The sequence below is a fragment of the Ranitomeya imitator genome, chromosome 1 (genome assembly GCF_032444005.1).
Source record: "Ranitomeya imitator isolate aRanImi1 chromosome 1, aRanImi1.pri, whole genome shotgun sequence".
Classification (NCBI taxonomy): Eukaryota; Metazoa; Chordata; class Amphibia; order Anura; family Dendrobatidae; genus Ranitomeya; species Ranitomeya imitator.
In genome coordinates this window covers 295,807,068-295,833,830 of record NC_091282.1, presented here as the reverse complement: position 1 = coordinate 295,833,830, position 26,763 = coordinate 295,807,068, and the positions used below count along the sequence as shown (strand labels likewise).

The 26,763-nt window shown below is 44.9% G+C and overlaps 1 protein-coding gene across 1 annotated transcript in view; it reads right to left on the bottom strand.

The window, feature by feature from the left end:
• Positions 1-26,763, bottom strand: part of LOC138669914 (clathrin heavy chain 1-like) — a 150,178-nt gene that overhangs the window by 23,460 nt on the left and 99,955 nt on the right. Inside the window, exons 4-18 of the mRNA XM_069756778.1 lie at positions 25,150-25,311; positions 23,876-23,989; positions 17,748-17,921; positions 16,758-16,955; positions 16,461-16,661; positions 13,684-13,836; positions 13,461-13,583; positions 12,654-12,791; positions 12,361-12,525; positions 12,033-12,213; positions 5,856-6,019; positions 3,422-3,547; positions 2,860-3,002; positions 2,378-2,612; positions 2,152-2,274 (exon numbers count right to left, since the gene is read on the bottom strand). Of these exons, the coding sequence (XP_069612879.1) occupies positions 2,152-2,274; positions 2,378-2,612; positions 2,860-3,002; positions 3,422-3,547; positions 5,856-6,019; positions 12,033-12,213; positions 12,361-12,525; positions 12,654-12,791; positions 13,461-13,583; positions 13,684-13,836; positions 16,461-16,661; positions 16,758-16,955; positions 17,748-17,921; positions 23,876-23,989; positions 25,150-25,311 (2,400 nt within the window). The remainder of the gene's footprint in view (positions 1-2,151; positions 2,275-2,377; positions 2,613-2,859; positions 3,003-3,421; positions 3,548-5,855; positions 6,020-12,032; positions 12,214-12,360; positions 12,526-12,653; positions 12,792-13,460; positions 13,584-13,683; positions 13,837-16,460; positions 16,662-16,757; positions 16,956-17,747; positions 17,922-23,875; positions 23,990-25,149; positions 25,312-26,763) is intronic.

Genomic DNA, 26,763 nt, shown 5'->3' with positions numbered 1-26,763 from the left:
GCCCAGCCACCCACCACCTGTTTACCTAAGTACTATTTTTAACGGCATCTGGCCCAGGAAATCCTTTTGGGCCTAGTAGAATTTAGTGCTACTCAGCAGCGTACCCCACCCATGAAGCAAGCTACACCGCCTGTTTACATAAGTACTATTTTGTAACGGCATCTAGCCCAGGAAATCCTTTTGGGCCTAGTAGAATTTAGTGCTACTCAGCAGCGTACCCCACCCATGAAGCAAGCTAAACCGCCTGTTTACCTAAGTACTATATTGTAATGGCATCTAGCCCAGGAAATCCTTTTGGGCCTAGTAGAATTTAGTGCTACTCAGCAGCGTACCGGACCCATGAAGCAACACAGAAGCAGCCCAATGGGAGGACACTATTCGGAGGCACAGGTAGTAACCGGAACGCCCCCTCAATGTCTGTTTTGGCCATTAGGGTGCCCCTTACCAACTTCTTGACCCGCCTGATTGTCTCATCAAATGAGGTACAGTACATAGTACTGTACTTGGTTCCGCGTCGATGTTGTCGTTTACTGACCTGCCCCTTGGATATGATAAATGGTGGATTAGTCTGAATGTATTGGGTTCATTTTTTGGCACAACTCCCAATGGGGGTACCACTGCGTCTTCTAAGGAAAGTGTTCTGAATGGACCCGTCGCCATTCTACCTAAAGATATTTATTTTTTTATTTTTTTTGTCAAGACGTCTGGGTGTTGGTAGAGTGATTTTATATTTTTACTCCAGCATTTCTTGATTTTAGAAGGGCATGACATGCCTATATCTGTGTCTCCTCCTCCTTTTACTCCTCCACCTCTTTTCTTTTCGCATGACTATATGTAGTTGTGAATTTTCCATGTGTTTGTTGTGTCTTCTAAGCAGTTTGTCAGCTTTTGGACACCTTTTAAGGTGTTTTCTCTGTGTTTGTATGTGTTTGTGTTTGCCTGCCATTGGTTTCAATGGGGTTCGACGGTGTTCGTCAAACGTTCAACGAACATTCGTCGAACATGTCCCAGTTCGACGAACCGAACCCGAACACTCGGTAGGTGGCTCAACACTATTAGTAATGGCAGTGTTTTCTAGACACCTCTCCATTACTAACCTGTGGGCTTCACGTCACCTGACAATACTAAGGTGAGATAAATGTCCCCCAACCATTACCCTACTTGCCACTACTATAGGGTAAATGGAAAGAGCGAGGCTATGCACCAGATTTGGCGCATCTTACAGATGCATCCTTTTCTGGGGCGGCTGAGAGCGGACATTTTTAGTCTGGGAGGGGGCCAATATCCATGGCCCCTTCCTAGTCTAGTAATATCAGCCCGCAGCTGTCTGCCTAGTCTTTGCTGGATAGATTTTATAGGGAGACCCTATGTAAAAAAAATTTCTGGGGTCCACCTGTAAACAAGCCAGTAAAGGCTAAGCAAACAGCTGTGAGCTGATATCAATAGTCGGGGAACCTTTATGGCTATTGGCCCTTTCCCAGAATGTTAACATCATCCCTCAGCTTTCCCTTTGCTGGTGATGAAAATTACGTGGGAGCCCACACAATTTTTTTCTTAATTTTTTTTTTTAAATCTAACAGTTGCTGGTTGATTACAGCCTATGTATGTTCACTGTGTTAACACTCCTACATAGGCTGGTTAGTGTGTGTGTGCGCGTTACAACATCAGAATGAAAAAGGTGGTGTTGAACCGAGAAATTACACTACAATTTTTTTTTCTTAAATATCATTATTTAGCTCAAAAAAGCCTTCATTGCTTTACAAAAACACATGCAAAATAACACATACAAAATGCACCAAAATGCGTTTTTGCTGCATAGAGACACAGAAACCTTGCAGAAATTTCTGCAAGAAAATTCTCAACGTGCGCACATACCCACAGCATTCCCTGCCTTTACAAAAAAAAAATGCTATTCTCTGGACCCACTAACTATTCAGAGATTTTGGCTACTGGCAATCCGACAATGTAAGTAAATGACGACTCAGATCAGCGGTGTGAAATTCTCAGTAACCAATTCCTCCTTAAACCTGCCACACTGAAGAATTTTCACAAAGTAGTTACAAAACCTTGTCAGATGAAAGAAAGAATCTAATAACCTCAACTTAGAGACCTAAGTAGCCAACAGACTCCCTTTACACAATTTCATCTTACTTGATCAATCAGCTGTCGCCTGAATGGGTTGTTTTCCTCTAGCACGTTGGTCCACAGATCTGCATCTTTCCTTCGTACTAGGTAACGTGCTTCACTCTTAAAAAGGGAATTTTCATTGCACACCTACACACAAAATAAAATAAATCAAAAGACATTTAGTTTGTGAAAATGTCTCCTAAATTAATGAAAACAAAGGATTTTATTTTGGTAGACCCCAAGCACTCACCTTAATTAGCTCCAAGTCACAAAGGCCCCTCTCATAGGCTACACAAGCAAGGTGAGGGTCCCTCTTTTCACAGTACTTGCCCACCACACAGCTGTCATAGAAAGGGTTTTCCCGCAGGAAACGTTCAGGGTTGTTATTGCTGTCAATATAGATCTTTGCCAGAGCGTTGTGGGTAGCAGGCTCTTCACATCCTTCATGGATTCTGGACTCCAGCCAAGGTAAAAGCAACTTTAACCTGATATTTAGGAGATGAGGAGGAGATGTGTAAAATACTGTCCAATGCACTAAAAGCGGATTAATACAATATAGTCTTGCTGGGTTGGATGCAATTGGAGATTTTCCAAGAAAGAAGAAAAATGACAAGGTTATTTAATAATAACATTATTCTAAAAGTTATTGCTTAAATTAATACACTAGCGATAATGAGACCGTGTTAGAAAATTGTCTTTTTACTAGGCAGAAGACTTTACAACATCCGGTACCTGTTTCGTTTTTCTACTTCGGCTACAAGCTCATCAGTGGAAAATTGCCCATGTACAATCATGATGAGATTCTTAATTACATCTTCCGAGCAGTCCACATCTAACAAGCCTCCCACAACTGCTGGGATGCGACTGGGATTAACCTGCCCATAGAAAATAATTCCAAGTATTAAAGCTGTAATTAAGATACTAGCAGTACTACTGAAAGAGGATGGAAATAATAGAAATACATGAATAATATGGGTAAGTAATAAGAGATAAAAAGTATTACAGAAATGGAATAGCTGAAACACAGGAAAGGTTGTCCAGTGTCAAGCACAGAACCAGAAGTCATGCTGTTGGCATAATAGAATTAATTACAGGTGATAACACTTACTAGTAACTGCTAATTTCTGTTCATTTTTTTTCCTTGTGAAACCCCCTTTAAATTTGAAAAGCACTATACACTTGCAGTCAAAAGAAAAGGAAACCCACCCGAAAAGAAACTGCCAACTACAAGTGAGAGGTTTAGGATAACCAGAGTTCGGCCTTACCCCAGTAAGATGTATGGGATACAACTCACCTTTTGTACATAGATTTCAATGTACTTCTGGAGGTTGTTTCGGTACAGATATAACACCAGGTCATGGACAAAATCAAACCGGTCACAGACAATTATCAGGGGAAGCTGGTCTGTTAATTTGGCCTCCTGGTGAGGAAAAGAAAAGTTCAAACAAGAATATCCTTTTTCTCTAGCCTATGTACGAACACAGGACTAGCATAGGTTTTATCAGCATTCTTGCCATCCACAGTATTACTGTGTTGCAAATGGTTTATCAAATTCTATCCAATTTTAGTGAGTGAATATACTGCAAGCCGTCAAGGATTGGCGTGAAAATGTGTTAAATCTGCTCTGCCAGCGGAAAGGTGATTCGGAGTCAGAAAAAAACGGATCTGTCGCAGATTGTGAAAAACTGATGCGATGGATCCGTTTTTCTGCCGAATCCGTCTAATTGGATACTAAAAAAAAAAAAAAAAAAAAATCGGAGCATGCTCAGTTAAAAAAAAACGGAATCAGTCGCCGGATTCCGTCATTTGACGGATCCAGCGCCATAGGCTTCCATTCTAGCAAACGACGGACAGTGACGGATCCTTTTTTTCGACGGACACAAAAAACGTTACAATGTATATTGTCCGGCCACCGGACAAACAATTTTCTACGGATCCGGCGAACAACGGATTAAACTTGAGGCCATCTGTCGCTAATACAAGTCTATGAGAGAAAAAACAGATCTGGCGGATCCGTTTTTTTTTTCAAAAATTCAACGGATTGTGACTGATGGCAAAAAACTTGTGTGTGAAAGGGGCCTAAGCCTTTTTAGCGGTTGTGATCACATAATCCAACCAGGTGAGTACCAATGCTCACAATCTATTAATTTTAATCCAGATAAGACCCTATTGTGCTTATTGTCCTACCAGCTCTCCATTTTATAATGCAAGCCAGACTCTGAACAATACTATCTATGACTCTATTCTCAGATTTGTACAGGTCTCAATGGTCCTCATCTCTTGTGGGAGATTTCAATATTAACAAACAGTTATACTTAATAAAAACTTGGGATTCAAGAAAAGAACACTTAATTCTAATTAAATAAGTTAAAACTAAATTCTAAAACACTGAAAACATGCCACTTGACCTTTTTAATAAAACATATATTAAAGGGAACCTGTCACCCCGTTTTTTGAGATTGAGCTATAAATACTGTTAAATAGGGCCTGCGCTGTGTGTTCCTATAGTGTATGTAGTGTACCCCGATTCCCCATGTATGCTGAGAAATAACTTACCAAAGTTGCCGTTTTCGCCTGTCAATCAGGCTGGTCAGGTCGGGAGGGCGTGGTGATATCGCTGGTTCTTCCTCAGCTTTACGTTGGTGGCGTAGTGGTGAACAAGCAGCGCGCGATCTGCGCTGTCATCCCTTTAGTCGGTGGGGGCGGCCATCTTCCTGGGGCCGCGCGTGCGCAGATCGAGTGCTCTGCTGCACGGGGCTTCAGGAAAATGGCCGCGGGATGCCGCGCGTGCGCATTAGAGATCGCGGCGGCCATTTTCCCAAAGCCGAGATGCAAACTCGGCTTTGGGAAAATGGCCGCCGCGATCTCTAATGCGCACGCGCGGCATCCCGCGGCCATTTTCCTGAAGCCCCGTGCAGCAGAGCACTCGATCTGCGCACGCGCGGCCCCAGGAAGATGGCCGCCCCCACCGACGAAAGGGATGACAGCGCAGATCGCGCGCTGCTTGTTCACCACTACGCCACTACGCCACCAACGTAAAGCTGAGGAAGAACCAGCGATGTCACCACGCCCTCCCGACCTGACCAGCCTGATTGACAGGCGAAAACGGCGACTTTGGTAAGTTATTTCTCAGCATACATGGGGAATCGGGGTACACTACATACACTATAGGAACACACAGCGCAGGCCCTATTTAACAGTATTTATAGCTCAATCTCAAAAAATGGGGTGACAGGTTCCCTTTAAAAGGTTACATGCTTGACAAAAAAAATATTGGTACCATATTCGGTTTGGTCCTCTGTTAGGCTAGGTTCACATTGCGTTAATGGGTGTCTGCTAGCGGACTCCGTTACATGGCGAAATTGTCGCAATTAACGCCATGCAATGGATCCGTTAGCGCACCCATTGACTGCAATGTGCTAACGGATCTCTAGCGTATCGCTAGCGCATGCCATTTTCGGCATGCGCTAGCGATGTCCCGTTAGTTTCGGATGGACCTCGGACGCTGCTTGCAGCGTCCGAGGTCCGTTACTTGCTAGCGCAGATCGGGCATCTGCGCTAGCGGGATCGCCAAACGCGATCCCTTTTGGGACATTGCGTTAGCGCAATCCGCTAGCGTATGCACTAAACGGATTGCCCTAACGCAATGTGAACCTAGCCTTACCTTCCAACAAGCTGCAAAATATGACAAAATATATATTACTAAAACAGATAGCCTTTGCACTTGCCTTGAGAAAATTCTTGACACGTTCTGGGTTGTAACAATTGCTTTCCCTACATATGCGCTCAACCTCTTTTATCTGTCCAGTCTTGCAAGCTGCCTGGATATATTTGAAGTGCACGTCAGGGTCTTGGCTGAAATTGACAATAGACCCCAAAAAGTAGAAAAGCCCTATAAAAAAAAAACAAGAAAAAAAAACAAAACAGCACATTGATATCATTCCCAAAAAGTCAATTACTGTATTTTTCGGACTATATGACGCACTGGACCATAAGACGCATCCCCAAGTGTAGAGGTGGAAAATAGGAGAAAATAGGGATTTTTGTGTACTCACCGTAAAATCCTTTTCTCCGAACCACTTATTGGGGGACACAGAACCATGGGTGTTATGCTGCTGTCACTAGGAGGCTGACACTAAGTTGTGACAAAAAAGTTAGCTCCTCCCCTACAGTATACACCCTCATGCTGGCTTCCAGAGACCCAGTTCAGTGTAAAAGAAGTTGGAGATCATTAACAAACATATAACTTAATATTAGAGTATAACTTGTCAGAGTACGCCAAAAACCATAAAAAAGAAAAACAAGCCATAAGGCTAACAGGGTGGGTGCTGTGCCCCCAATGAGTGGCTTGGAGAAAAGGATTTTACGGTGAGTACACAAAAATCCCTAGTTCTCCTTCGCCACATTGGGGGACACAGAACCATGGGACATCCCAAAGCAGTCCCTGGGTGGGGAACAATATAACGAAATAACTCCGTGTACCAACTGACTATAAGTGCGCAACAGCCGCATGCAGAATACGTCTGCCAAGAGCTACATCCGCAGAAGTTTGAGTGTGGACATTGCAGTGCTTCGAGAAAGTATGCAGGCTGGACCATGTTGTGGCCTTGCAAACCTGCTCTGCTGACGCCTGGTGCCGAATGGCCCAGGAAGCACCCACCGACCGAATTGAGTGTGCCCTAAACCCCGCCGGGATAGGTCTGCCCCTAGCCCGGTAAGATTCTTGAATAGCTGATCGGATCCATCTGCCTATTGTGGCTTTAGAAGCGGCTAAACTCATTCTGTGACCCTCAGGGAGCACAAAGAGGGAGTCCGATTTGCGGAAGGGGGCAGTCCTAGAAATGTACCTCCTGAGAGCCCTTACCACGTCCAAGCTGTGAAGGGCCTTTTCAACCCTATGTCTTGGCTGTGGGCAGAAGGAGGGAAGAACGATATCTTCATTAAGGTAGAAGGATAAAACCACCTTGGGAAGAAAAGACGAAGATGGACGTAAGACCACTTTGTCCTGGTGGAAGGAAAGGAAGGGCGCCCGGCAGGACAGTGCGGCCAACTCTGAGACTCGCCTGATAGAGGTTACTGCCACAAGGAAGGCGACCTTCCAGGAGAGAACAATCAGCGAGACATCTTGCAGAGGTTCAAAAGGCGACTCCTGAAGAACACTCAGGACCAAATTGAGATCCCAGGTCTCCAACGGCATTTTATAGGGGGTACTACGTGGGAGACCCCTGAACAAAAGTCCTGACTTGCAAGTTAGCAGCAATCTTACGCTGGAACAACACGGATAATGCCGAGATTTGACCCTTGAGGGAACTGAGCACCAGACCGGAATCCAAGCCGGACTGGAGAAATTCCAGAATGGAGGAAATTGAAAAAATGAGAGGACGTCCACGGAGCCTGCACCATGAGAAGAAGGCTTTCCAAGTGCAGTGATAGATGCCAGCGGAAGACGTCTTGCGAGCGCTTATCATGGTGGCAACGACTTGCTGGGAGAAACCAGCTTGAGTTAGAATCCAGGTTTCAACAGCCAAGCCGTTAAACGTAGGGCCCCTGAGCTCTGGTGATAGATCGGCCCTTGACGAAGCACATCTGGGTGATCTCGTAGCCGTCAGGGAACGTCTGAGACGAGTTGAACGAGCTCCTCGTACCACGCACGACGTGGACAATCTGGGGCGAGTAGGATCAAAGGAACCCCCTCCATTTTGATTTTCCGGATAACCTTCGGTAGTAAGGGAAGTGGAGGAAACACGTAAGGGAAGTGGAACCAATGCCATGGGGATATCAGTGCGTCCACCCCGATGGCCTGGGGATCCCGAGAACGTGCTATGAAACTGGGAACTTTTGCATTCAGTCTCGACGCCATCAGATCCACATCCGGAGTCCCCCAGCGAAGGCAAATCTGCTGCAAGACCTCCGGATGGAGTTCCCACTCCCCCGAGGTGAGACCCTGACGGCTGAGAAAATCCGCCGCCCAGTTCTCGATGCCTGGAATGTGCACTGCAGAAACGGCAGAGCGGTTGTTCTCGGCCCAACGGAGAATGTGGGAGACCTCCCGCATCGCCGCCTTGCTGCGGGTACCCCCCTGATGGTTTATGTACGCCACCGCTGTGACGTTGTCTGATTGAATGCGAATAGGGTGACCCGCAAGGAGGAAATGGAAACGTCTCAGGGCAAACCTGATCGCTCGAATCTTTAAGATGTTTATCGGAAGTCTCGACTCCCGAATCGTCCAACGCCCCTGGGCAGTGTGGTGGCGAAATACTGCTCCCCAACCGAGGAGACTGGCGTCGGTAGTCACCACCAGCCAGTGAATTGCGAGAAAAGACCTCCCCTGGCTGAGAGATGATTCCAAAGTCCACCATTTGATCGCTTGCCTGATCCGCGGGGACAGAGGATATGGCCGATCAAGGGATAAGGGACTCCTGTCCCAATTGTCTGGCAGAGCCTGTTGTAAGGGGCTGAGATGCAGTTGGGCGAAGGGAATCGCTTCCATTGCAGCCACCATTTTCTCCAGGATCCTCATGGCAAACCGAATGGAATGAGGAAAGGGATGACAAAGCGTCCGGGTTCCCTGCTGGAGCGCTTCGGCGGAGGAAGCCGGCCCAGCCCCTTGGACGTGTCCAGGATCATGCCTAGGAAGGAGATCCGTTGGGCTGGAACGGGGAAGGACTTGTGCAAGTTTATCAGCAGCCCAGGCGTGAAAGAGAATCCAAAGTAATGCAGACGCATGCGTGGCAGGCATGATAGGACGGACCGTTGATCAGGTCGTCTAAGTATAGCAACATGACCACTCCTCGGGAGTGAAGAATGGCCATGACCTTTGTTAATACCCTGGGCGCAGTGGCAAGGCCGAAGGGTAAGGCAGTGAATAGAAAATGGTCCTCCTGGATGGCAAAACGCAGGAACCTTTGATGTGGCGGGAAGACTGGGATATGGAGATAAGCATCTTTAATGTCTATTGATGCTAGAAACTCTCCTCTCTCCATTGAGGAGATGACCGACCGGAGGGATTCCATCCTGAAGTGCCGGACTTTTGCATACTTTTTTAGGAGCTTTAGATCCAAAATAGGGCGCACCGTCCCGTCCTTTTTTGGAACGACGAAGAGGTTTGAATAAAAACCTCTCAATCTCTCGGGTTCTGGAACCGGAACAATGACCCCTTTTCGGTGAAGTGCGCGGGACTGAGCTCCTGAACTTGGGAGACGAGAGTGGAAAAACCGTGCCGGAGGGGAGGCGGAGAATTCTATTTTGTAACCAGAAGACACCAGGTCTCTGACCCATTCGTCGTGGATGACTGAAAGCCAGACATGTTGAAAGAGAAGCAGCCGTCCGAATACTTTGGTGGTGTCGACCAGAAAACTCCCCGAGTCATTGTGAAGGAAATCTGGAGGGCCTGGATCCCCTGCTTCTGGGTTGCCAAGGCTTACCTCGCCAGGACTGATTCGGCCTGTATGAGGGCCAAGGGTCTCTCTCTGTACGTGGAGATCGTTCTGATCTTCTGGACGAGGCTGTGGAGGTGGACCAGAATGGGCTACTGCGAAAGGGCAGAAAGCGAAAATGTTGCCGACGCTGAAAAGCCGTCTTAGGCCTGTGCTGCGGGAGGAATTTGCTTTTCCCTCCTGTAGCATCGGAAATAAGCTAGTCTAATTTTTCTCCAAACAGACGTCCGCTCTGAAAAGGCAGAGAAATCAAAGACTTTTTAGAAGAAGAATCTGCGCGCCACTCTCTAAGCCATAGTGCTCTCCTAATGGTGACGGCGTTTGAGGCAGCAATTGCAGAACAGTTTGCTGCATCTAAAGACGCATACATCACATAGTGTCCAGCCATAGCAATTTGTTTGGCGAGATCCACCGCCTCAGACGGAAGAGCCTGGTCCTGAATGGATTTTGCAAGGGCATCTGCCCAGAAAACCATTGCTTTTGCGACCCATGCCGCAGCGAAGGAAGGGGATAGAGAGGAACCAAGGCTTCATATACTGAGCGAGCCAGGGCCTTTTTTCCCGTAAAGCGCTTATCCGGTCACTCCCTATGTCGCCGGACTATATCTAAAAAATCCGGGTGAGAGGCGAACACCCTATGGGATCACTTGGTTCTTTTAAAAGATACCGCATGATCCGGAGCCGAATTAGGGTCATCGTCAACCTTTAGCGTGTGATTGACGGCTTCAATGAGGGAGTCCACAGTCGATTGAAACTCCGGAGAATCCGGGTCCAAGGATGCCTCAGATTCATATTCGGAGTCATGTTTGCTGCAAGCCCCTGGAGAGGGTGAGCGAGAAGTGGACCTCAATGGCATGAATGCTCAGGAGAGGTAGTGCGGATCCGTTTTTGAATGTCCATACCTCCTTCAGGTGAGAGCGGCCCCTGCTGCCCGATGATTCCCCTGTAAGAGAGGGGTCTCAACACAGGTAGACGAGTGCCCCGCTCCCCAGAGGGGTCATGAAGGAATTCAATCGCTTTGGCCAACGAAGCCATGGATTGTGACGGTGACGCGGCCCACTCGGGGGGGCTAGATACACTGGGGTCGGTAGCGGCGGAGGGCTCCTGAGCACATTGGGCATCACAGGCTGAGCAGAGAGGGGAGCTTTGAGGCCGAGGGAGAGGAGCCTGGCAGGTGGTACACGCAGTGAAAAAGGTGGTATGTACCTTTGTAGTCTTTTTAGCTCTTTACTGCGACATGATGTACCCCAATATAAGTAAAAACACTGCTAGTGGAAGCGATGTGGGGTAAAGCTGCAGGGAAGCACCTAGCGCAGTCTCCTTACCCAGGTCCTGTGTCCTGCAATCTGATGAGGTGGCGCTAATTAGGGGAAGACCGGCATCCAGGAGTGCTGACACGTGCAGAAGGCGGCCGCAGCTGCTGTGTAGTGGGGGAAGATGGCTGCCGAGGGCTGGGAAGTAGTCTCGCAAGGAGCAAGAAGCGCCAGGTCTGGGGGTGGAGCCGCAAGAGTGATGCGAGCGGTGGGCGGGGCCTATCGGGATGCGGCCCGCACTAGGCCGAAGCCGGGGACTAAATGTATGGCTTCGGCCGGCGCGCACCCGCCGGGAAAGATGCCGCGGAGCCCTGTGGAGTCTCTGCCGCTTGGGAGCCCTCCTATGACCGCCGGAAAACGACCCCTCCCAGGTGGCACTTACCCCGATATGAAGGGGATTGCAGATGCAGCAGGTGAGAACTGTGCCCGGGGTAGATAGGACGGTGCAGGGTTGGGGGAGCCTCCATCCACCATCCCCTTAAAAAAGAGGGGTGGAGAGGAACCGTCCGCCTCCTTCCATCATACGCTTTTTTCAGTGGTGATGCAGTGGGGGCTGCACGGACGCCACGATGGAGGGTGCCTCTGAGCATCTGAGGGTATAACCTGGTGGGCAGGGCAAAATGTCCGGCAATTGGCATGGCTGCAGAAGAGGCTACATGGAGGTGACACTCCATGTGCTCGTCTGTTAAGGGAGGATGGGAGATCTGTGCCCTTGAAGGGGCCCGTCACCCTTTAAAACAGCCCAGGCAGTGGCATCCCACATCACAAGAGAGGATACGGAGAGGCAACACTCTCCGTGCTCGCCTGTTGTTGGTTCGGGGAGATCGGAGCCTTGAAAGGTCCCGTCGCCCCTTCATCCGGGTAAAAAATTCTGCGGGCACATTTGAAGAATGCGTTTTTTTCTCCAAAACGACGCATGCGACGTACGCCAAACAACGCTAGTGTGAAAGTAGCCTTAGTGTTAGCCTCCTAGCGACAGCAGCATAACACCCATGATTCTGTGTCCTCCTATGTTGCGAAGGAGAAATAATTTTTAACCTGTCATCAGGATCAGGCATGTCAGGGGTCACAAGTGGTCTTACAGTCCGAATGTAGCTTACAGGTTTGATTTTTATCATTTTATGCCCACGAAACTCTTTAAAAAGACACAATCATACCTTCATAACTCTTGAAAGACTCAAAAAGTTCAACTAATGACTGAGTGCCCAACTGTTCATGGTACTTGGATGCCACCTGCACACAGAGTTGCAGGTTTTGTCGGATGTTGGCAGACAGCATAGCTCGCAAGCATTCCACCGAATCTTCCACTGACAAGGAGCCAAAGAAATTCACCAGCCACTAAATATAAAGAAGGGGTGAAAAGTCAGCATAGATTGTAGGCTGGTAAAGACTTAACTCATGTAATGAGTTATTAATATGCAATTTGAGCAACAACTCTTTAACAATGGATTGAAGGGGAAAAAAGGGCAAAATGAAGAAGTTCACCTCTGGGTTCAGAAGGTGCGTGTGTACTACAGCCCGCTTGATATCGTACAAGTCCGTATAATGCTCCAGAGCTCTCTGCAGCAGTCCTGCTTTCTCACACAGCTGGGCAATGTGGGCCCGGTCATAATGAGTAAACATTTGGTTACCAAGTATTGCATCTGCAACCTAATAGAGGAAGGAAATGTAAAGTTGGAGAAATTGGGAGAATAACCAACTATTGTAACGTTCGGCATTCGCGACAATCCAAGTGTTATTTTTCTCAAAACAACAAAGGAATGAAGATATTTAATTACCTGTGGAGCATGAATCAGATTCATCTCCAGGAGGCGAGTCTGCAGATGGCCCTCTGCGGGCCTATTGTTTTTCAAAGCATCGAGCAGGAATGAAGTACATTGCTGTACAAGGCTGTTTTCCATAAAGACGTCCACAATCTGAGATTTAGAGAACATCAAATAAAACATTAATGGATGCGGTTCCAGAATGCCAGTTTTCATAGGCATCAATGCCAGCATGTAAAACACTATAGTAAATGAGAATATTGCAGTTATGTCACTATAATGTCGTGCCCATCGACTTGGCAGTAGTAACCGCTTTCTCTACATGGGTACAGTGCATTGCAGTTGGTATAGATGACGGACGGTAGAAAAAAAACATCACCACATCAGATCTTACGCAGCGGTCTCCTGATAGATTATTAATATATTATTAAATGTCCAGGTCAAATACAAATTAGATATTTTCTACTTCGATAATACATCTTTACTTTATGAGCTAACTCCAGGTCCATTACAAACACGGATACCAAACAATGACTCATAATTGCATTGTGTGGGCTTCATGACCTACGTAATTAGTTTACACAGGCCTCTGAAACAATAACGTAATTACAGGTTAATTATTGATAAGTAGGAGTATAATTGGTCAATTAAATGTAAAAATAGAGAAAAAATTAGTAACAAGGGATGCAGCTGGATCACCAATCCATCCTTTCGCAGCCATACTTACTATCAGAAGTGGTAAGGAACAGTTATGCATCATGGAAATGAGTTACACAACGGATTGCTATGACTGTAATGCATACAGCTGTTGGCCACTTTTACCTGGTTAATATTGGCCAAGGGCTCCTCATCTTGAACAAGCATCTGTGAGAACTGCAGACCCTGATCTGGGCTGATCCTCATAACACTCCGAAGCAAAAAGATCCAATCGGGTGTATATCCAACCTATAGAAAACATATATAATAATATGACTAACACGCTTAGACATCCTTTCAGTAAATTATAATTCAGCAATGGTTAAAAAAAATAAACTCAAAACCTTACTTTTTTGGCATAAAGGACGATCTTCTGGAACTGGCCAGTTTCTGCAAAACACTGAATAACTTTGCTTGGCACGCTGGCACGAAGGTAAACACTGAGTGCAAGTGTTGGGTCCACAGCCTTAACCAAATCTCCCAGCTCTTCCGAGCATTCCAGCTAAACAGAGGAACATAAAAATCATATGTTACATATTTTTTCTACATATATATTATACAGAAAACTCTTGTTTAATCTGGTTCTATGATCCTTTTTTATGCCATTGTTTGTACTGTGCTTTGAAAAAGTGTTCTTAACCTGTGAACTTTCCCACATTTTTTCATATTGCACCCACAAACTTATAATATTTTATTAGGATTTTATGTGATGTACCAACACAAAGTAGCAAGTACAGTATTTGCGAAGTGTAAAGGGAATTATACATTTTTTTCAATTTTTTACAAATCATAAATCTGAAAACTGATGTGCATTCATATTCAGCCCCCTGTAGTCTGATATCCCTAAATAAAATCCTTAGTGAATAACTGTATCCAGAAGTCACAATTAGTAAATTGAGTCCACCTGTGTGTAATTTATTCTCAGTATAACTACAGCAGTCCTGTGAAGGCCTCAGAGGTTTGTTTAAGAATATTAGGGATCAAACAGCATCATGAAAAGCAAGAAACACACCAGGCAGGTCAGGGATAACGTTGTGAAGAGAAGAAAAGCAGGATTAGGTTCTGAAAAAAAAAAAAAACAAGCTCTTAACATCTCACAGAGCACTGTTCAATCCATCATCCAAAAATGCAAGGGGCATAGCACAACTGCAAACCTACCAAAACATGGCACCCACCTAAACTGACATCCTAAGCAAGAAGAGCACTAATTAGAGAAGCAGCAAAGAGGCACATGGTTACTCTTTAGAAGTTGCAGAGGTCTACAGCTCAGGTGGGAGAATCTGTCCACAGGACAACCATTAGTCGTATATTCCAATTTTGAAAGCAAGCCATAAAAAGTAAATTTTGCTGTTTGCAAAAAGCCATGTAGGGGACACAGCTAGCACATGGAAAAGATGCTCTGGTCAAAGGAAATAAAAATAGAACTTTTTGTGCTACATGATAAACCCTACGTGTGGTGGCAAACCAACAGCACATCACCTTGACAAAAACATCCCCACTTTCAAACATGGTGGTGGCAGCATCATGCTGTGGGGATGCTTTTCTTCAGCAGAGACAGGGAAGTTAGTCAGAGTTGATGGGAATATTGATGGAGCTAAATATACTGTATGGCAAAAAAAGACTTGAGACCATGGCTTAGGTTAACCTTTCTAGCAGGACAACCACCCTGAACATTTTGCCATAACTGCAATGGAATGGTTTATATCAAAGCAAATTCATGATTTTGAATGTCTGAAAATGCAAACCTAAATTCTACTGAGAATCTGTGGCAAGACTTGAAAAATTCTGTTCACAGACGTTCACCATTCAATCTAACGAAGCTAGAGCTAATTTGCAAAGAAGAAAGGGCAAATTACCATTTTCAGATTTAGGTTTTTAAAATATTTACAAAACCATGTATAATTTCCTTTATACTGCACAAATACTTGCTACCTTGTGTTGGTACATCACATAAAATTCCAATAAAATACATTTAAGTTTGTGGGTGTAACGTGAAAACATGTGGAAAAGTTCACAGGATATGAATACCTATTCAAGGCACTGTACAATAAAGAGCAAAAAATGTTGTATAAGCTTTCAGAGATTTGCTTAAAGGGAACCTGTCACTCCCAAAATCGAGGGTGAGCTAAGCCCATCGGCATCAGGGGCTTATCTATAGCATTCTGTAATGCTGTAGATAAGCCCCCGATGTATCCTAAGAGATAAGAAAAAGAGGTTACATTATACTCACCTGGGCGGGCGGTGCGATCCGGTGGGCGTCGCGGTCCGGGGCCTCCCATCTTCACAGGATGATGTCCTCTTCTGGTCTTCATGCTGCGTCTCCGGCGCAGGCGTACTTTGTCTGCCCTGTTGAGGGCAGAGCAATGTACTGCAGTGCGCAGGTGCCGGGAAAGGTCAGAGAGGCCCAGCGCCTGCGCACTGCAGTACTTTGCTCTGCCCTCAACAGGGCAGACAAAGTACGCCGGAGCCGCAGCGTGAAGACCAGAAGAGGACATCATCTGATGAAGATGGGAGGCGCTGGACCGGACCGCGACGCCCATCGGACAGGACCGCCCCTGGGTGAGTATAATCTAACCTCTTTTTCTTATCTTTTAGGATACATCGGGGGCTTATCCACAGCATTACAGAATGCTGTAGATAAGCCCCTGATGCTGGTGGGCTTAGCTCACCCTCGATTTTGGGGGGTGACAGATTCCCTTTAACTGCAGCCACCTCACCTGAATGGAAAGATTGACTTCTATGGGAAAGTTTTCTAGGCATGTGCAGAGGATCTTGTGCGGGAAGAGGGAGAAAGTGAGCTGTGACCACAACCTATTATGAATTTTATATCCTGTGCTATCTGTATATACAGGTGCTAATTTTCTTAATTACCTGTAATCCTGACAGTGATCAGGTAATTACTGAAAAATGATCTCCAAAGAACATAAAGTGTCAGCCTATCAGCTTATTGTGAGGCTCAGTGTCCAGAGTGAAAACTGAAAGTTTTTTGTTTATTATTACAAATGATGACATTGAAAATGAAAAATAAAGTTCTTACAAATATGATTAACTTAAAAATTTGTTCGGAATTTTCTGATTACACATCATTCCCTTTAGCAGCCGAAAAGCAATATTGCATAACGCTACCTTATCTTCTTTCAACCACTTCTCCAAGAGCTGCTTGCGCCCTTGCTGCAGGACCGGCCTGCAGAGTTCTAGAGACTCCATCTTGTTCAGCTGACCCTGATCTAGCAGAATCCCAAAATACTGAAGCAAAGGGGAAGCTTGTCCAGGCTGAGCTGGGACACTCTGGAACTTCCTGATCGTGTCTGCAGTACGAAGGATTCCCTGGAGGGATATTTAAGACGTTACGTTAAAAGTTAAAAGGTATATTTTGGCACCTTGTTAGGAAAAATTATGTTGGAAAATGATTTGCCATGATACCTTTGGAGCAGATGCAGCCACCTTAGCAGATTCAGAGTAATTCCCTTGAGCAAACAAAGTGTTAAACTTCCGTGCAAAAAGTTCTTCAGCACCAGCAAGGTTGCTTCTGACAGCCATACGTAGTCCCAGGTCTGGGTTCTGTAGGACATTTGTAGCATAGTTCACAATATTGTCTTCTTCCACACAAACTGATAGTACCTGAACAAGCGGGGAAAAAGGAGGAAAACACAACATTAGCCGCCACTGTAGGGTGATAAGGGGTCTTCTCTTGAGATCCCTTTCTGACTGCTCAAATGAAGGGGCAGAAACACCCATCGATCATGAGCAGAGGGAAACAGAGGAAAATCTTGGAGTCTGTGATCCAGGAACAGGACAAGTATCCACTGATGAGATCTTCTAACATGTGCCCATAACAGGTCCAAAGTTTAGTTAGCTTCTGGTAGATACATTTTCAGTCTTCAGTAGGGATACCTTTCCACTTAAAGAGGTTGTCCATCATTTAAAACATTTTTTTGTAGGCATGAATGGTTCAAAAATAATAAATGGAGGCATGTTCTCCGTCCAGCACTCCTACAGATGAAGAAGTCTACATTGGCTCCGGAAGTGATGTCTGCTCCAACAGGAAGTTATCAGGAGCGCTGCAGCGGTCAGGTGACTTGTAAAGTACACCATAGAACATTTCCCTGATGACGTGCTCATCTAGCCACCTGACCATAGCAGACATTCACAGGCCGAAGTGGTCCTGCTAAATTCAGAATGGAGAAAACATTGATTATGGAAACGGCGCAGACCTTCAGAGCCAACTGCGCTGAATAACTACTATGCCTCAAATCATTATTTTAAAACCATTCACCTCTACAAAACAAATGTATTGTTCAAGTGATGGACAACCCCTTTAAACTTGACTTGCAGTCTTGATGGACAAATACTACATCTTTTCAGTTTGTGATATACATATGACATCGTCACAGAAAATTCTAACATTCTTACCTGTCCTTTTTTATTCACGCCAATGATGCCAGAGGTAGGTTCATGCGGGGCAGTAACAAAGATGGTGTCGGCACTGATACGGTTCATGTATATGCAGGCACCGGACTCAAGATCATACAAGTGGATGTAGCCATATTTTGTGATTAGATAGATCACACCGTGTTTCGCTCCAATCTATACACAAACAAAATGTAAGCACAAAACTGATCAATACATACATTTTATGAAACTTTGGTACTCAAAGACCAACACACACAGGGCCGATGCTGTTCATGCTGGTCTTCATGAAGAGACAAGCTGGAGTCAGACAGTACCGATTCATGAGGAGGCACATGCCTTTTCATCAATCAGGATGGCCAGATGAGTAGCGTGCACCTCACTACAAATCCTACTCCAGTCCCTCTGGAGTAAGATTTGGGGCTACAGCTCGTTATGAATTTGAGGAGTGGTGGTCACCACACCCCTGTCACCAGCTCCACATACATTGTCTGCACTGGGCAAAAATGGCAGGAAGGCGCCAAATGTTAACTTTAGGGCAGCCACCAGTTGTGCCAAAATTATGCGACTTTCACAGCTTTATACTCCCGAATACTGGCATAAAGCTTTGATAACCAAGCAAAATGCGGACATATATTTAGTTAGCCGCAAGAAGAGAACCATATATAAAACCACGTTTCTTTATTTTTCAAAATTAAAATCCACAAAGCAGAAAAAAGACATCACAAAAACAAAGTGTGTTGAAGGACACAATATGTGGCATTCCTTACAAACATATGGCAGCAGTCACAAATATACTTTCACTTGAGGTAGGAATAATGTCCTGTACCGTTAAAAAATCTATTAGTAAAGGTTAAATAACCATATCGGTACATATTTACTATTTTTTGCTAAGTCCTCATATAGAAAAGCTACTTGTGCAAAACACATCATTTAAGAGTAATATTAGCGTTAATCCCAGATTTTATATCACTGTAATGCCATATACTAAGTACCGTATATACTCGAGTATAAGCCGACCCGAGTATAAGCCGACCCCCCTAATTTTGCCACATAAAACTGGGAAAACTTATTGACTCGAGTATAAGCCTAGGGTAGAAAATGCAGCATTTACCGGTGAATTTCAAAAATAAAAATAGCTGCTCCATACCGTTCATTATTGCCCCATAGATGCTCCATATACAACTGTGCTATATAGAATGCTCTGCACCGTTGATTATGGCCCCATAGATGCTCCTTATAATGCTGTGCCCTATATGCTCTGCACCTTTGATTATGGCCCCATAGATGCTCCTTATAATGCTGTGCCATATATGCTCTGCACCTTTGATTATGGCCCCATAGGTGCTCCTTATAATGCTGTGCCCCATATATGCTCTGCACCTTTATGGCCCCATAGGTGCTCCTTATAATGCTGTGCCCCTTATATGCTCTGCACCTTTATGGCCCCATAGGTGCTCCTTATAATGCTGTGCCCCTTATATGCTCTGCACCTTTATGGCCCCATAGATGCTCCTTATAATGCTGTGCCCTATATGCTCTGCACCTTTGATTATGGCCCCATAGATGCTCCTTATAATGCTGTGCCATATATGCTCTGCACCTTTGATTATGGCCCCATAGGTGCTCCTTATAATGCTGTGCCCCATATATGCTCTGCACCTTTATGGCCCCATAGGTGCTCCTTATAATGCTGTGCCCCATATATGCTCTGCACCTTTATGGCCCCATAGGTGCTCCTTATAATGCTGTGCCCCTTATATGCTCTGCACCTTTATGGCCCCATAGGTGCTCCTTATAATGCTGTGCCCCATATATGCTCTGCACCTTTATGGCCCCATAGGTGCTCCTTATAATGCTGTGCCCCATATAATGCTCTGCACCTTTATGGCCCCATAGGTGCTCCTTATAATGCTGTGCCCCTTATATGCTCTGCACCTTTATGGCCCCATAGGTGCTCCTTAGAATGCTGCTGGTGCTGCCATAAAAAAAAAAAAAAATCACATACTCACCTCTCTTCTCAGGACGCCGGCGCTTTCAATAATTACCTGCTCCTCTACGGCTCCGTCTCCAGCACTGACGCTCAGCAGAGGGCGCGCACTGACTACGTCACAGCGCCCTCTAACCTGAGCGTCATTGCTAGAGGACGCTGCAGACGGAGCCGGAGCGAGGAGCAGGTAATTATAGCGCTGCGCTCCCCTTACCTGCTGCGGCACGGTCCCTGCAGTCCCTGGCTTCTCCGGCGCTGCAGCTTCTTCCTGTAATTGAGCGGTCACATGGCACCGATCATTTACAGCAATGAATATGCGGCTCCTCCCCTATGGGGGTGGAGCTGCCTATTCATTTCTGTAATGAGCGGTGCCATGTGACTGCTCAGTGCAGGAAGAATCTGCAGCGCCGGAGAAGCCAGAGACCGCGCTGGGAGCAGGTAAGTATGATTACACAGCCCCCGCTCCCCATCCCCTGCTGACACCCGGGTATATGACTCGAGTATAAGCCGAGAGGGGGACTTTCAGCCCCAAAAAATGGGCTGAAAATCTCGGCTTATACTCGAGTATATACGGTATATATCAAGTCTGGAAAGTAACCCATGGTGACTCCATCCTATATACTACAGACCATTCCGGGTTCTGTGTAAGATATAATAATTGCATACAAAATAGCAAAATACCTGAAATACGTTGTAAACAGGGGGACCGGATAAAGTGCGAGGTGCCAGCTGAATGTGCCTTCTTAGTGCGCCCCGACGCGCGTTTCGCCCTAGCTTCTTCCGGGGGCGTCCCCGGAAGAAGCTAGGGCGAAACGCGCGTCGGGGCGCACTAAGAAGGCACATTCAGCTGGCACCTCGCACTTTATCCGGTCCCCCTGTTTACAACGTATTTCAGGTATTTTGCTATTTTGTATGCAATTATTATATCTTACACAGAACCCGGAATGGTCTGTAGTATATAGGATGGAGTCACCATGGGTTATTTTCCAGACTTGATATATACTTAGTATATGGCATTACAGTGATATAAAATCTGGGATTATAACGCTAATATTACTCTTAAATGATGTGTTTTGCACAAGTAGCTTTTCTATATGAGGACTTAGAAAAAAATAGTAAATATGTACCGATATGGTTATTTAACCTTTACTAATAGATTTTTTAACGGTACAGGACATTATTCCTACCTCAAGTGAAAGTATATTTGTGACTGCTGCCATATGTTTGTAAGGAATGCCACATATTGTGTCCTTCTACACACTCTGTATTTGTGATGTCTTTTTTCTGCTTTGTGGATTTTAATTTTGAAAAATAAAGAAACGTGGTTTTATATATGGTTCTCTTCTTGCGGCTAACTAAATATATGTCCGCGTTTTGCTTGGTTACTAAAGGTCTGAAGTGCCATAGAATTGGATTTAAACGGGACACAAAGGTGTTTTGAATAAAGCTTTGATATATCAAAGTCAAGAATTGTTATAATTAAGTGGACCAAAAAGGGTAAACTTTACTAATGTAGAAAAAAAATGGCATAATACAACCCTTTTATTATATTCAGGGCTGTGGAGTTGCAGTCAGTGTCCATTTTGGTGGAGTCGGAGTAAAAGTCGGTATAAAACAGTCCGACTCCTAAATTATATCATAAATTGGCTCATTAGTTCAATGCAGCAGTATGTGCTGTAAATGATTTCATAATAGTTTGGGAAAGTTATGAAATGTCCTATAAATGTCTGTTCTGTCCCTGATTTATGGCTCTCGGCATTTAGGTAAGATGAATCTGTCCTGCACTTTATGTACATGCTCAGTAGTGAGGCAGTGCTGTGGAGTCAGAGTCAGGGAAATTGAGGAGTCCGAGGTTTGGATTACTGACTCCACAGCCCTGATTTATATTTTATTTTTACATTTTATAGTATTATAAAATAATAAATATTTGAAGGATTAAGATTTACTTAATAAGTGTGAAAGAGATTTTATTTCAAAAACCTGACCTGCACATCCAAACATAGACTGAGTGTGAACAGGTGCTGAACCCAGAGTCGCCAACTCGTATATAGTTAAATAAATAGGGCAGCACACTGCAGCGCCAAAACATGCAAACTTGAAAAAACGAAATTTGAGAGAGAATTTGAGTCCAAGAAGAGGTTTTTACATGTACCCATTCAGATGGAGACGTTTATTCTCAGTGAGGTAGGTCAAACGTAGGACCTCGCATAAGAGAGATGCCTTAACGTGGCTACGAGGTACACATAAAATTGGCCATTTTTGTGCGCTAAAAGCTCTCATTTTTCATATTTCTAGTGCAGTAATGCAGTTCAAATTTCGTTTTTTCAAGTTTGCATGTTTTGGCGCTGCAGTGTGCTGCCCTATTTATTTAACTATATACGAGTTGGCGACTCTGGGTTCAGCACCTGTTCACACTCAGTCTATGTTTGGATGTGCAGGTCAGGTTTTTGAAATGTATTCTCTAGCCTTCTGATCGTGCACTCCCCGCCTCCTAGCTTCAGGTGTTTTAATTATAGTAGGTCCAATACCCCTCCACATAGAGAGAGAATTTGAGTCCAAGAAGAGGTTTTTACATGTACCCATTCAGATGGAGACGTTTATTCTCAGTGAGGTAGGTCAAACGTAGGACCTCGTATAAGAGAGATGCCTTAACGTGGCTACGAGGTACACATAAAATTGGCCATTTTTGTGCGCTAAAAGCTCTCATTTTTCATATTTCTAGTGCAGTAATGCAGTTCAAATTTCGTTTTTTCAAGTTTGCATGTTTTGGCGCTGCAGTGTGCTGCCCTATTTATTTAACTATATACGAGTTGGCGACTCTGGGTTCAGCACCTGTTCACACTCAGTCTATGTTTGGATGTGCAGGTCAGGTTTTTGAAATGTATTCTCTAGCCTTCTGATCGTGCACTCCCCGCCTCCTAGCTTCAGGTGTTTTAATTATAGTAGGTCCAATACCCCTCCACATAGAGAGAGAATTTGAGTCCAAGAAGAGGTTTTTACATGTACCCATTCAGATGGAGACGTTTATTCTCAGTGAGGTAGGTCAAACGTAGGACCTCGTATAAGAGAGATGCCTTAACGTGGCTACGAGGTACACAAAAAATTGGCCATTTTTGTGCGCTAAAAGCTCTCATTTTTCATATTTCTAGTGCAGTAATGCAGTTCAAATTTCGTTTTTTCAAGTTTGCATGTTTTGGCGCTGCAGTGTGCTGCCCTATTTATTTAACTATATACGAGTTGGCGACTCTGGGTTCAGCACCTGTTCACACTCAGTCTATGTTTGGATGTGCAGGTCAGGTTTTTGAAATGTATTCTCTAGCCTTCTGATCGTGCACTCCCCGCCTCCTAGCTTCAGGTGTTTTAATTATAGTAGGTCCAATACCCCTCCACATAGAGAGAGAATTTGAGTCCAAGAAGAGGTTTTTACATGTACCCATTCAGATGGAGACGTTTATTCTCAGTGAGGTAGGTCAAACGTAGGACCTCGTATAAGAGAGATGCCTTAACGTGGCTACGAGGTACACATAAAATTGGCCATTTTTGTGCGCTAAAAGCTCTCATTTTTCATATTTCTAGTGCAGTAATGCAGTTCAAATTTCGTTTTTTCAAGTTTGCATGTTTTGGCGCTGCAGTGTGCTGCCCTATTTATTTAACTATATACGAGTTGGCGACTCTGGGTTCAGCACCTGTTCACACTCAGTCTATGTTTGGATGTGCAGGTCAGGTTTTTGAAATGTATTCTCTAGCCTTCTGATCGTGCACTCCCCGCCTCCTAGCTTCAGGTGTTTTAATTATAGTAGGTCCAATACCCCTCCACATAGAGAGAGAATTTGAGTCCAAGAAGAGGTTTTTACATGTACCCATTCAGATGGAGACGTTTATTCTCAGTGAGGTAGGTCAAACGTAGGACCTCGTATAAGAGAGATGCCTTAACGTGGCTACGAGGTACACATAAAATTGGCCATTTTTGTGCGCTAAAAGCTCTCATTTTTCATATTTCTAGTGCAGTAATGCAGTTCAAATTTCGTTTTTTCAAGTTTGCATGTTTTGGCGCTGCAGTGTGCTGCCCTATTTATTTAACTGAAAGAGATTTTAGGCTGTTTACTACTTGTGACAAACGCAATTTGTAATTCCTATATACCTGCATAGCCACAGGGAAGTCTGTCTGAGCTTCAGGAGGAAAGAAGACGTCTACAGCTTTCTTTGTAAAAGGCTGGTTTCCATTGGCAGGCTGTCCAACCTCAATAATGTGAAGCTACATGGAAGGAGAAAAAGACATGTTACATTCACCATTAAAATATTTAGTATATACATTTCCAAAGTTAAACGTTCAAGCTATAACACTTTCAGATGGGACTCCTGGTCAATAAGACTCATCCCGGGCAGCAAGGTGGCTCAGTGGTTAGCACTGTTGCTTTGCAACACTGAGGTTCTGGTCTCATATCCCACCAAGGAGAACTTCTGAAAGGAGTTTGTATGAAACGTAGAAAAGATTAACAGAGGACAAGCAGTGACAGGACAGGTCAAATTTTGGGGAGATTCACTCAACTGTAGTTATTACCTGTCCATTAGAAGTGATAACTAGCGGATTGGGGGGGATATGACCACTTACACTTACACAAACAATATGGCTGTGATTTGCCCCTTCCGAATGGAGTGGTGGCTAAGTATATACTGCTCATTTACCCTCTTTGAGACTAGGGGGGAAAGAGTACAGCGCTCGCCTTTTAAAATGACAGTTTTACTAAGAATGAATGGAGCAGTGGCATGCACAATCTTGGTCCCAGGACCTAGACCCCCATCAATCAGCAACTTACCACCTATACTTTTGAAGTGGCGTAACTTTTAATGTGGGCAATAACCAATTAAGGCAAAAAAAATTACAATCTAAAGCAGATCTGTCACCTGTCAGAATTAACAATAGTGGAAAATACGTAGCAGACCCGATGAGAGTGATCTATTTACTGTGAACATCCATGTCAGAATAGCTGAACAGCTCCGATATAAAAATTTGCATTCTTACATCAGGCTGAAAAACATTAAACAATTTATATAGCTATTCTGGCATAGATTTTTGAAGTAATTACACGACATAAGGTCTAAGAGTTATTTCATAATGTAGGTTTAATAAGGTAAGTTTTCATTGTAAAATCTGGAAAGAGACACACTTTTATCGGGAAAAAAAGAAACAAGATAGCTACCGTAGTTATGCATCACAAGGTTTTGATAAGAAATATCATCAGTAATGATATATACAAATGAAATATATTTGGCATAATTCACCAGCCATGATAGACACCAGTTTACCTTATTTTGTTTCTTGGTAGATTTCATTTTCGCCAAAAATTACTGTATATGCAAATTAATGCCTAAGCCATAAAATGCCTGTAGTGAGATTATCATTTCAGACTGTACCTTGCCTCCTGCCTGACCACGGACAGCAAAGCAGAAAAGGGTTGAGGGCTTGGAATTTCTTTCAATTTTAAATTCAGCAAAAGCTGCGGCGTGGCCCTCTATCGGCTGCGAGACCTTCCTGTCCACAGAATACAGCTGCATCGCACCCACCACACGGTTTTGCTATAATAAAGTACAATGAGATTAAGAAGTGAACATACCTGAGGAGGCAGTGTGTAATCCTCAGGACAAAGAGTATTCTAGAAACACGGCAATGTGAGGAGATACCAGACCGCGCTACAGAAATCAATGAAAAACACCTCAAAAATGGAAGGAAACTACAGTCATTTTACTTTATTTCATGCCTGGCCATGGATCACCAAAACCAGGCAAAATTATTTACCAGTGGTCCTTTTTCACAGCCCTGAACAAGTGTTGAATGCCAAAATAGAATATTGTTGTCAGCACAATCCTTTTTTACAGAGGGCAATGAAGTGTCGAAAAACAATGATTTTACAGGGATTGTTCGGTCTCAGAAGAAAAGTCTGCAGTCAGACACTATGTGACTGCAGACTAGTAACAATGGGCAATGCACACAGTGTCACAATTCACCTGTACCCAAATCACATAAACGCTGGTCGACTAGTCCAGTTTCTCTCAGAGGAGAATTGAGAGAAAAGCAGGAGCTTAGAAAGCATGCAGATGGTGTAAATGCTGTCACATGACTATCCACCCAAACTGGAAATAGAGGGGGAGTCGTGACCAGGGCTGGCGTCAGCACCCGGCGTACCCGGGCAAGTGCCCGGGGCCCTGGCGAGACGGGGGGCCCATTCAGGTCTGGCGTTAGGGCAGGCAGCTGCCAGGGACCCCGCTCCCCCAGGGGACCTCAGCTAGCAGCACATCACGCAGCTGCTATGGGGCCCCTGTGAGGCAGGGGGGCTGGCTGTCGCAAGCACCAACTCCCCCACCGCCGCTTTGAACTTTACCGGCATCTGCCGGTAAAGTTCAAAGCAAATGATGGAGGAGAGCGTCACCTGACGCTCCCTCTCCCATCATTCCCCACTCTGCCTCTGACACTGCCGCTGCGCGATGACGTCATCGCGCACTCTCTGTGTGTCACGCAGTGCAGCAGCAGCCACCGGGACCAGAGCAGGGAGGGAGCAGCGCGGCGCGGGAACATTGAGAGGTGAGGAGTGTTTTTTTTTTCTGTAACTAACAGTGAGTACTGGACTATGGGGCCATTCTTGGGGGGAGTGGGGCTGTGCTGTATACTACAAGTCTGTGCTATGTACTACATGGCTGTTCTATATACTACGTGGGCTGTTATATTCTATGTGGGCTGTGCTATATACTACATGGCTGTTCTATAAACTACGTGGGCCGTGTTATATACTATGTGGCTGTGCTATATACTATATGGGCTGTTATATGCTACGGGGGCTGTGCTATATACTACGTAGCTGTGTTATATGCTACGTGGGCTGTTATATACTGCATGGCTGTGTTATATGCTACGTGGCTGTGCTATATACTACGTGGGCTGTGTTATATACTATATGGCTGTGTTTATATGCGATCATATCGTGGTATGTGTTAAGGGGGTCCCACAGACTCTTTCGCCCGGGGCCCTCAAAA